We start from the raw sequence: 13000 nt of genomic DNA on the forward strand, positions 1-13000 counted from the left end.
TACTAGGTCTCCTGCCCAAGTTTTGGTTGGACATTCTACGTTCCCAGTCCGTGGTGTCTATTCCAGAACCTTAAGGCCTTAGCGGATATCAGCTCTGCGCGCTATGTAACCTGAGCACTACTGCTTCAACTTGTCAACGGACTTCCTCACCCCTGAATTAAACAGTAGGGCTCAATAATTCTTGTTTTACGACGCAAAGTACAAATGCTTTTTAATTTTGTCTATTAAAATTAAAGTTTGCGTCTACTTTAAATTTACGGCTTTCACATATAATATAGGTAATATAACGTTATAAACTACTATATAGTAACACCGTCGGGCTTTATTTTCTAGTGGATTATTTTTAATTTAATCGTGCATAGTCTTCAAATTTTATTATTTCATTACAATGAACTGTTTGTGTTTCTAACGGAAACGTACGTATGGTCGGAAATGAGATTTCTTAGGCCCACCAACGAACTGAAGGAACAGTAATAAACGAACGAAAATATATACATGTAATTTAATGTTGATTAACATTTGGTTCGTACGGGATTATCGATACAAAGGAAGTAAGGTGAGGCCACAAGGTGTTTAGAGCTGTGGAAACTTCCTAAACATGGTTTATAGTTTAAGGGCGGTTCTTTTTATTACAATCAACATATGTATACACAATAATACATTCGTAGACATAAATTTAATGAATTCTTTATTTAAACCGTAAATCCCGTTAACTCGCAACCCTAGAATGTAACATCAAAAACCTGATAAAAAAATGCCTTGCCCCGGGGTAAATGTTTAGTGTGCCTTATGATCGAACGTCAATAGTGAGATTTATCGACGCATGATTACCGATTTATTGTTGCCGAACCTGCTTGCCGAATCATTATACCCATCACACATGTGATTCTAAGATAATGGTGTAACTGCACACGCGGCTATAACTTCTATGAATTTACTTCAAGAAGCATTGCCCCAAAAACTGATTAGTTGCTTCGGGGATATTCCGTAGTCACGGAGATATCGACTACTTGAAAGCGAGAGTTAAATATAAAAATCTCCGAAATTTTGTGAATTTTAAAGAAAATATTCGTTGAGAAAGCAGCTCAATTGAACCATGTTTACTGCAACGTGTGCAAAACACAAGGCACCGTTTTGAACAGTGTATGCATCTCGACGGAAGAAATTTGGATGACATACTCTTTAAATTTAATAAAATAAAATTAAAATCCACATTTCTGTTCTATCGTTTTATGCTTTTATTAAAACTTTGTATCCGATATCACATTTTTATGTTTGAATAATAAAAACTAAACTAAATCATACATATATATTTTATATATACATACTCACACATTACATTAGTGGGTATTTTTTATTTTTTTTTAAGATTACAAAATGGTTTGAGTGTAGTATCGTAACAACTAATGGCGTCTGTTATATTTAAAAGCATTTTAAATATAACAGACGCCATTAGGAAGACGCCAATAGGAAACACATTATTTTTTCAGAAGAAATATAATTAAAACATTATTTCCGTTGCAATTAGCAAATGAACAAATCGTTTGATTTGTTACAGAAGGAAGTACTAGCGTAATCAGTTTCGGATTATAACAGTTAAGTGGGGTCTATTTGTGAGTGTCCATAAAAGGATGTCCCGATACCCTACTTTAGATAAACTGGTTATGCCGCTAGCACTGTCACGCGTACTGTCCCTATCTTGGTGTAAGTTTAATATTCAACACCGGACAAATTTATTGAATAATAATTTGTTAACTTCAATAAGCATTGTTTTAAAGCTAATTATAATCTACCTGTTATAAATTAGTCGTGACCAGTTGCAAGAGTATCTTGACAATGATCTGGGCTTATAAAAAATTGATTTGTAAATTATGTAGATTGTATCTAGTGTGGTTTCGCTTAGTTGATATATATTTTCATTTAATTTTATTATTATGGTTTTATTTTATTGAAGCTAATAAATGTGTAAAATATTAATAACAACATATGCAAATAATTAAGTGCTGTTAACGTAGTAGTTTTAAAATTAACTGTAATTCCTGTGCTTATATTGTAATGTACTTTTAAAAATAAAATAAAGTAATGTAAATGTACTTTTAAAAATAAAATAATAATAGATAGTGAATTTTAGATATTAGATGTAAATATATTAGATGTAAATTGGTTAATTTTTGTGTTATAAAAAACACCATCATCTATTTATTTAATACAGGAAAATATGACCAAATGCTTAATATTATCCCATACACAGAGTATCGGGCGATCAAAAATTTATCTAAGTATATAAATCAATAAATTTAACGATTTATTTATTGCCCAAAATTAATTATCGGTTTTTAATGATTTTTAACGCGTTTTTAATAGAACCACTCTATCACGTCGCATAGTGGATAAAAGTATTTTTTGCATGTTTCCAGTGTGTAAAGCAAGACCCTACGGCCGTCGTCTATATAAATTACGTCGTAAGCTTTTATTCTGAACCTGCCTCGTAATAGATTAGATGTCGAAGTCCAGGTAGATTTATGGACTCTTAATACACCTGGTATCAAGAAATAGGTGTCGAGAGAGAAATCCGCTACGATATACGACCGTTGCATCTACTTAGGTGATTATAGATGTAGTTTTATTGTTGTACAAACATTTTGTTTCAATTCATTTCATTTTCATGTAAATAAACGTTTCATTTTTGTACAGTGTTACGTACATAAAACGAATAAGTGAAAAATAAACCAGAGATTTTTGATTACTCAATCAACGGATGCTTAAATTATTAAAATACTAAATGTAAACGTTAACTTCTCATACTAATTTAACAATACAAATATTCAAAACAAACAACAACACCGATCCATCATAATTAAATCAGTCATTACGTACCAAACAGGTACGGGTAAACACTTGCTGCGAACCGTCGTACCATTATGAAGACGTAACGAGATCGAAAAAACGAGTTGTATTTAATGACATTTAAAGAATTTTTCCCTTGCCTGCTTACTTTATGAGGAGCTTTTTATTTCGTTACAGAAAGTTCTCGCAGTAAGCGAACGGATTATTGGGTAATGCGATTCCAAATATGAAGAAAATTTTGAGACTATATTTTATCCAATAAACAAAAATTTTTTTTGGAATATATTTATACACAAAAATAACCTAAAATTTTTTTACGCATCTTTATATACTTTACGTCAGAATTGCCTATTTCACGAAATGTATTCTATTTATAAAACATTTCCACCTTTGCACTGACTCATCACGATATCTCTTGAACTACAAGGTGGTAGAGTCTTCAAATGTGGTAAAATGAAAATATAGGTATTACTCCTTACGCCGAATCGAAGTCAGCCAAAAACTAGTCTTACGAAATTCCATCTGCAAGAGGATTGGGATGGTGCTTTTCCTAGATATAAAACGTGGTGCGATTATTTGACATTTTCACAGAAATTACTTTTAATAGATTTTATTAAACTAAACCTACAAAATGCAGAGCGGACCAGGCAAAATTGTCGAAGGATAGCTATTGTTTCATAATAGATACCAAAAAAAAACTAAGCGTTTTGTGTAACTTAAGTAGCTTAAGAGTTTAAATATCTTCTAATATTTAGATCATACATCATGTTACAACAGCAACCTAATCATTTTTATCCATGGGATTAACTTTTGTCACTGTGCGCATGACATCAACGATCTATTATAAAACACTTAGTTACACATTTGCTGAGTTGGCGTCAAGCGGGTCTAGACAAGTTCTAGATTTACGATGGCCATTGTGCGTAGGAGCCGTTAGCCTTGTGTACTCAAACTAAATCCCACTCGACTCCTAAATTACCCAATAAAATCACGATCTGGCACATTTGACATACTGTTATAACAATAACGATCTCACCTACGGCTATTGTGAAATAATAAATAAATACTGTGTAAGTTCGTTCATTGAAATTTGCAATTGGAATTGTATCAAAGGCTCATGCTTTGCATTATAAAACTGTTAACAAAACATTCGATATAATTAATTATTATTTCAATTCTAACGCCCGAATGATTTGTTATACGCACATTAAGCAATTATAGTTAATGAGATTTAAACAAACTATTAAAACATTATTTTCTATCCTTTAAATAAATACTTTTTATCCTTCACGTAACATCAGAAAGAAAAAACTTATAATAACTTAAGTACAATGGCCTATCTTCTATATGCATATATTTATGTATATTATCACTTAGTGTACTATATGTTCGTCTAACAGATTTAAAAATTAATCAATGCTCTCGTAACTGCATTTTAGAGAGCAAGTGAAAGGGGCAGGTGATGAATTTCCCTAATTAGTGTGCGTGAACACTTGTAAAGAAATGTGATAGCACATTTACATGGCTACTTTTTAATTAAAGCGCCTGCTGGAAAATGGTAAAGATTAAAAAAATCTTTTTTTTCTCGGTTGACTAAAAGTGCCAACTCATTCTCTATCTTTCTGGTCCAAGAAACACACTTAGTCATATATTCTTAGTAATAATAAATATAATACATTTTTAATATGTAACCGTGTAAATTCACCATTACTAGAGTAAAATATAAGTTTATCCCATGGCATAAAAAATAAGGCTAGCATTATTAAAAATTAAGAAAATTCTTTATTATAGTATGAGCGAATCATCTTAATATCTCTTATTGTTGCATGGATGAATCTATCTCACGTTTGAAAATTAAAAGCCAGATCTGAGCATAAAAGAAACTCAGCGAAATTATTTTTTAAGAATATAGAATTACTCAATTAATTACTATGAAATAGCCTAGAGGTTAACACATCATTCCCAAGGTCTATCTTCTGGCATGTACGTGACAGGCATTCTATGACATTTTTTAAATCTAGCAGTACGAGCTTACTGAACCACAAACTGAATCCTTGTAAGAGCGTAATATATTAATAATATGTACGTATTAACGTCAAAAAAGAATATTTGAAAATAATAAGTGTAGTTGTGTTCTTTGGCGAGTTCTTAATGAAGAATCATGAAATACATATTATAAACATACCAAAACTGGTTAGTCACTACTATCACTATAAAAACTAAATTTGTGTGTACCCAAATAATTTGTGTGAAGTTTACTTGTCTAAATAAATCTTCAAGGCGTAGAAAATCATGTCGCAGCGGCCAAACTAGTTAACACTAAAACTTGTGCAGGCGGCGTCGTATAATAATCGTCATGATAAACTCAATGAACAAACGCTGCGTTCAGATTTAATATCCAGATTAAACCCGTGGAACTGTGTTTCTGTTCGCTCGCTAAGATAACCCGCAGTTAATAAAGTTTCGATAGGACAACGTAATTGCTTTATACACCCAATGCAGGCTTGATTCTGTGATTTCATTTGCTATATTTATTAAAATCGTAAGTTATGTGTACAAGCAGGTATTTTTTTTATGTAGCATTATAAAATATTTTTACTACTATTACACAACAGCTTGATGTAGTAAATTTTATGATCTAAGAAGATATGCCGAAATGAGTCTTTGATTATACGATCTTAAAAGTCGTTGAATAGAGAATATGTACCTAAGTTTCATCATCATTTTCGCTTGATCTGTAGAACGTTGACTGTTGGACATGGTCGTTTCCCATAGATTTTCAAAAGGATCGGTTGAAAGCGGCCCGCGTCCAGCATCTTCCGAAGACCCAATGAAGCTGTTTGTCCACCTCATGGGAAAACAGCCTGCGCTGCGTTTGTCGGTTGTGGTCCGCACTTCAGAGTCTTTCTGAAACCCCCTCGGTTTTCTGTCATACTTGATACGTAGCCTGCAAATTGCCACGTCAACTTGCCAATATATGAACGAAATTTATTGTTAGAGAAAGTTTAATCCTTATATATTATCTATGTGCTATTAATATGACCAGAAAAATAGCGATGTTCATAAGGTTAATATTAGAAATAAAAATAAGCTTGTTAAACATTTCTTTGGACTCCATACAGTTTGCGGGGACCTAAGCCATATATAATATACTTCCATGTGATATCGCTGAATTATCATGTAATAAGTTTAGGAAGTTTATTAAATAAAAACTTACACAATAATCATTTTACATTGTGAGAAATGTTTCAAGTAACAGTAAAGTTCGGGAAGGTTCTATTACTGTATTCTTCAACATAATCTAAATATCTATAAGGAATTGTTAGCATATCAAAATCCTGTGTTAGTATGTTGTGGTCTCTTTTCACATCAGGGCGTTCGGAACCCATTGTACAGAAGCCTCCGATTCTAGTTTCTATCGAATTAAACTTTTACATTTTTTGTCATGACGTATTACAACGGCCACTGATCCAAGTAGATAATGATGTGATTTTAATTTATATAAATTTTTGACGTTATGACTAAGCCGTTTTAGGTTTTAATACTTGTGCAAGGTATTATTCCATATATAACGACTATTTCGTATGTAAATAATATTATTCATTTTGATTTACAATTTTTTCGACTTTTCCATCATATTCTCATTAGTTTCGTTCGAAACATGGTTTGATCAATTTTGTTTATTTACTAAAACGAATATGAAACCTTCATAAAATTTTATAGTTCATAAATTCAACGTTAGAAATAAATACAAAACAAATTTAAGTTCCTTTTAAAATAATATCCAAGCACTGGCTGAACTTAGCGTAAGCACTTGAACGGGAATTTGCATCGGCGGTGTTTGTTGGGCTTTAAACTTGAAAATGTTTACGTAAAACGCCTGCACATAATGCATTAATGAATTATGCAGTCTTTTAAAATAAAGAAAAACATCAAAGTTTACTCAGTTTATGCTGAACTAAGATTTTTTAATTACATCATTATACTTTATTCTTATTATAGACTTTCTATTGATATCCAAGCCAAATTTAATTTAATATATTAAAAAAATTTAATTATTCTATCCATTAGTATAAATAATATTCAATTTAAAAATAACGTAGCTAACTAACTGTACACGACCAGGAAAAAAAACAAAGAATGTAGTAAGGAATATAATAAAAAAGTAACAAAGAATATTGCTTCGGCTTTGTAACATTGACACATGGTTATTCAAGAAAATCTCTGCCTATAAGCTTGCTTTAGCTTTTTATTTCTTGTTTATATCTTTTGTTTATTTAATTCACAGAACATTCGCAGAATTTAACGCACATTTATTCAAAGACGATTATAGTAAATACAAATAGATTTTTATTATGTAAAAGCAATCTAAACCTTCTAAAATTAATTTATCTACATATTTAATTTATCTAGTAGTAATTTGAATTCCGTTGTTAGACCCTTTTTTTACAAAGGTATAAGGTATCGGGACTAAGATGAGAAATATTAACCGTTGATCTATAATTTTGAAAAAAATCGTTCATTTTTACGATAGTAATGTATACGGTTCCTCTAAATAATGTATTTCTTGTTCCATAATAAAAGTTACGAAAGCAGTATTTCAGACAAATGAAAAAATAATTAAAACATGAGACAAGAATTCCATTTTTAAATCAGTTTGATAGTCATTTTCATTGTCAGAAAAGTAATGATAAATGATAGGTTTGATTAAACATCACCTAAAAAGCTCATCAAAATCTTATTCCATTTTTGCATCTCATTTTGCACCGAATGAACTCGGACGTTTTTTGTAAGGGATATCAAAGCAAATGTTTCATATAGTTAGTAAATTTATCAGGAGACGATATAATTTATAGATTCATTGTACACTGGGACTGTAAAATTTCTGTCAGTTTTATTATGCAGTAACAGGTAAATATTCCCTTAGAACATATTTATATACTTAATGTGCTCTTTTTTCTTTGGTAACCATGCTCTACCAATAGTTGTTTGAATTAAATCTCTATTTTCGATATGACTGCCGATTATATTTTTTTTTATTAATTATTCAAGATCTTTTGCTTATATTTTATTTTTTCTGTTGTATACAGTAAAAAGTAAATTTAGCTATAAAATAATAAATAAGAATTCTTTAAGTGACATTTCGATAAAACTTAGTGCAGCACCATATATATTTTAATTTTAAATATAAAAAAAATATTTTTAAATATAAAAAAATATTTAATGATTTTTAAACGCTATGTTCGTTTGAAGCTAGGCCCTGTTAGGCTTTCGTCCATCTAAGGCTTTTACAGTTTCATTTAACGTAGGACTCTCGGAATCCGCAAGGTACTCGTAAAATTGTTTGGAGAGAGGTACCATGTTGTTTAAGAGGTTCTTGTAGTTAATTTTATTTTATTTCTTGTCAATATTTCTTACCGTGTAACGATGTACGTTATACGGTAAAGAAGATAAGAATATTTTTAATGTATCGGGATTTATACACAAATACACATATATATATATTTATATATATTTATATATATATATATATATATATATATATATATATATATATATATATATATATATATGTAGGTAATTTTGGTAAAAATGTTTACGTACATTTGACTGGATTATCCTAATTATAACATTGCCATAAATAATGATCACAATTTACTTGTTTCATTAGTTTTAAATATAAAGGTGTAAGTTTAACATATAAGATGTAATATTTAATGGTCTTTTAATAACAAACACATCTTTAGCATATAAAATAATTAGTTGTAAGTCTGGCACACAATTTATAATATACTCTGAATTTAAATTTAAATATTGTAACAATCGGTGAAAGGACATCGGGATGCATGTTAAGCTTATGTAATTTTTATTTAACTAGTATAGAGAAGGCTCAACACGTTTCGTGGGTGGCAGCAGGAAGTCACCCTTGGTCATATTTCTTCTTTTATAGTTGGCGAGGAAAAAGCCAATTATGATCTGTATATGTAACGTATATATGTAGAAGGAGCAACTATCTCACCGCCAGCGTTCGTAATTAACGTTCTAATTCAAATAAAAAAAGTTTTGATAACCGTAGAGACTAGTAATATGAAGAGTTCTTACGTAAACATTACATATAAAAATTAGCAAAACGGACCTGCTAGGACCTGCTTATTCACATGTGCACAGGTTTCTTTGTCCCTCTACACAGAGATGCCATTTCACTTGCCCATTTGCATTCCGGGATTTTTCCATTCTAAAATAGATTTCCTTAGTCATTACTTTAACTTGAGACAAATATGTTATAGGATATTCAACCTCTGATTATCACATTTTAATACATTAACATATTGTTTGAACGAATATTTATCATTTACGACTATACGAACGTCATATTCAGGTTAATCTTATATTTACCTAGTAAAGTTAATTAAATTTTGAAACTTAAATTAACCTAATTTTAATTTTTTGACACATTTTTTTAATCTTAACGCAATTAAGACGTAATCTATACTAAAAAATTGTTTACATCCTGTATAATTAAATGAATCAACTCTATTATTTAATGTTCATGTATATCTTTTTTTTAATTGAATTTATAAATCCTTTATTTGCTTAGTCACTTGGCCAAATTGATATATCGTTCGCTATACGTAATTACAAAACGTCTCGCCCACAGTGCAATTGTTGCCTGCTTGACAGTTGCGTTTATATTAAGCGTGCGGATGTGACGTCATGATATGTGATCACTTCCTAATAAAGCTATAATTTTAACAGATGTACTTTATTGCTAATTTTGGGTAGCGATAGCATTGAAATCATCTTTGTACACATAATTTTAAATATTTTATTATTTAATAATACCTTATCAATTTATAAAACGATATTATATATATATATATTTTAGTGATTCGTTTTAAACTCTTATGACATGGAAACGTAAGGGTTTGAACAGTAAATGTAAAAATAAAATAATAGTTTTTAGTAACATTATTTCAAAATTTCTCTTATGACTATAGAAGCAATTTCTCGTATTGATCAAATATTATAATAAAGAATAGACAAGGGACATTAAATTAACACATAAGCTGTACCAATAATAAACTAGTAATGTCTATCTAAATTTAATCAAATTTGCTGCTAAGTGCAAATTCGGAGGCGAATCAACCAATTTGTTTTTTTGTCTTCTCAAAGCACTAGAAAAAAAACTACCCTTCACCAGTAAAAAAAATCGCGGGACAGATAATGAAACAACTCTTTTATGTTTCCATAGAGTTAAATAAAACTCCATTACTATCAAACTATCAAACATTTTACATCAAAACGAAACAAAACATATCATCTTATAAAATCATTACTAAAATCTTGCGAAGTTTACTTACAATGTTTATTATTAGGATATTAAATCAATAAACAATGTAATCACTTCAGAGCGATTACATACTAGGTTTTACTAATTTATCACATACATTGGAATGCGACAAGATAATTGATTTTAAATTACGAAATTTCTTAGGACAGCTGGTTGTAAATAGATACTATTGCTTATAAATATAGCTAAATTGTAACTTTACATGACCAAAAAATTTACCATTCCTTTTATATCAACATCACGTGTCCACGCAACAGTTTAGTATTACCGGCCACCCAAATAGAGAATATGATACGCGATAAATCATACAACGGCCCATTTGATTACTTAATGCGTTACTGATGTAGGTGTACTCTTATTTAAATTGCTGAATCCATATTAAGCTACGTATAACGAGACTAGAATAAAGTTATAAGGCCAAAAAATTGTGAATTAATTAGTTAAAATTTTTAGTTCTTTTGTTGTTCGTTTGTTTTTTAATTCGTTTAAGTTTTAAATTTTTAAAAATACGAATTATTTTTTACTGTCTGTTACACAAATGTAATTAATTCTGCTTGTTTGTTAAAATAGTGTGGACCTATCTAATAATATTATAGCGGCCTTCGACTCCATACGGAATCGTCAAGCTTTTCTGACTAAAACGAGACTTGTGTGTCGTGCGTTATCTACGTTCGAACCTCAGTGACTATCCGTTATAAAAAGTAGGTAACAAAAAGTTTTGTAATTACCTGGATAAAAAAAGTAAGAAAGTAAAATACCGGCTACAGTGACCACCTATCATCATAAATGCTTATTCACCTAAAGTTACTTTTGCTGGTAATCAGATATACTTATAGATAAATTTGAGCAGTGGAAGACTGAAACTTGCGTTCGTAGGTCGCGAGTTCTTTTCCCGGGATACAATCTCATATAATTCACACGTTGTGTATTAATTATATAGGATTTCCACTGCTCACAAACAAGTCTCCAGAGGGGTTCGCCAACCCGCCTGCCAAGCTTGGCAACTATGGTATATCCCATATAGATATCTTTGAGGTAAGTCTATACCTTGCAGTTGGCGTCTATGAGCTAAAACTACGAATAGATAAATAAAAAACAAAGTTTTTTACGTCGTTTCTCTTCGCTAAATATGTAGTTCATAGTCTCTCGCACATACATGTATACCGTGTCGCTCTATCATTCGCATTCCATTATTATATTTGCCAGAAACGTCAGATTTAAATATTTTTGTTAAATTCTCTAAGGGCCATTAGTATCGATAAAGTCAACCAACTTTCTCAAATAGATCCAATTATCTTAAGTTTATAGTTACAGTGTTTATGATTTACAGTTTATTGGTTGCTTTATCTGATACAGACAAAATTATGTATAACTTTATTGCATGAATCCCTTTTCTGAAGATAGCATACTGCATGACCGATTATACGTATAAAATCGTAAAATGAAGTTGAACGTAAAGCTCATTTGCTGCCAATTAACACACATTATTCAAAAATCAATAGTTTAAAAATAATTAATAACGTATTGACAATGTAAAAAAAGCATTGTCGAAATTCGGGTAACTACATAATAAAATTAATTATTGTTGTCTGTCCGACTAGTAGACTTTTTACTGCTAGAAGTTATTGGATTGTCACAATACTGCATCATTAATACGCTTTAACCGCTTTGCTTAAAAAATAATTTTGAGAAAACCTTATTACTTATTTATGAAGCTTTTGAATAAATTGACATGTTTTAATTTTCCTCCTTGATTTCTGTAAATAATTAGTGCATACGTGTTCCTTCCTTATTTACGCTTGTGTTATGATTAATAAATTTGCACTTAACTACTTAACGCTTCACATTTATTCACTCGTTGGTGTTTCCAGTAGTTTAGCGTCTGTCCTGTAAATATCCTCACAGTCTTCTTTCTTTTTAATTTTAGGCAGACGTCGATGTCGCTTCGGGGACGACAAATTGAAACATTACAGTGGGTGCAAGTGTACTGAGTTTTATTAGAACAAAATTACGCGCGAAACGGCTACTAGTCGAATGAAGTCCAAAATCGGGAAGATGAAATATTTGCCTTCGGGCGGACAAAAGGAATGTTATACGTTGCTCACAACGAGAAGAAGATATATGAAGAAACTAATGTATGTACATTAATAAAGCCTTATTTTATTAAACTTGTGGGTATACTTTGTTTTTTGGTGACTGTAAATATAATAACATTATATTATTTCGTGGTGATGGAGTGCTGTTACGTTTTTTCTATATAAAACACTAACTGTTTTGATTTAAATATCTTTTAAGAAATTTAATTCAAAATTATTTATCGCCGATTAAGCTATTGTAATAAACATGTCCAGTTTGTGGCCAGCCAGATGTATCAGTCAAACGCAAAGTCTGCTTCAATAGAAGCGATAAGACACACAATAGTATTCGCGGCTGCGGAACAGGCTCTGGGCTACCGTTAGCTTGGCTTGATGTTTAATCATGATGGATGAACAGCCCGCCGTCCATATCGGGTGTATATTTCACCCTGGAGCGTGCCTCACCTCCTCTATCTACACAACCAACTTTGGCAAACTCGTCCGCATTAAAGAGATCTTTCCTATCTAGCTAAATTACCGTTGTTAGAAAACAAATTGCTCCATCTTAACTTTGTTCTTTAGTTCGTTTTCATTTTGTACTAATAGAATTCTGAATTACTTTCTAATATATATTTAGGCACATAATTTTCGATACATCTCAAACCAGTTTTTGACTTTAAAGAATTTTTTTTATAAAGAATGTGTATAAAACCAGTTTAAAAGACAG

The 13000-nt window shown here is 30.7% G+C and overlaps 1 protein-coding gene across 3 annotated transcripts in view; it reads left to right on the top strand.

Annotated features, from left to right (window-relative positions):
• RapGAP1 (Rap GTPase activating protein 1) overlaps window positions 1-13000 on the top strand; it is a 162668-nt gene that overhangs the window by 18200 nt on the left and 131468 nt on the right. For 2 of the 3 annotated variants that reach the window (XM_068761507.1, XM_068761509.1), the window contains exon 2: window positions 12126-12333. The exons of the other annotated variant lie outside the window; for it this stretch is intronic. In XM_068761507.1, the coding sequence (XP_068617608.1) occupies window positions 12233-12333 (101 nt within the window). In that variant the 5' untranslated portion in view covers window positions 12126-12232. The remainder of the gene's footprint in view (window positions 1-12125; window positions 12334-13000) is intronic. 3 annotated transcript variants of the gene reach the window in all.

This window comes from Battus philenor, unplaced genomic scaffold (genome assembly GCF_028537555.1).
Source record: "Battus philenor isolate CCGP_79_NKW_IND1 unplaced genomic scaffold, ilBatPhil1.0.hap1 SCAF_15, whole genome shotgun sequence".
NCBI lineage: Eukaryota > Metazoa > Arthropoda > Insecta > Lepidoptera > Papilionidae > Battus > Battus philenor.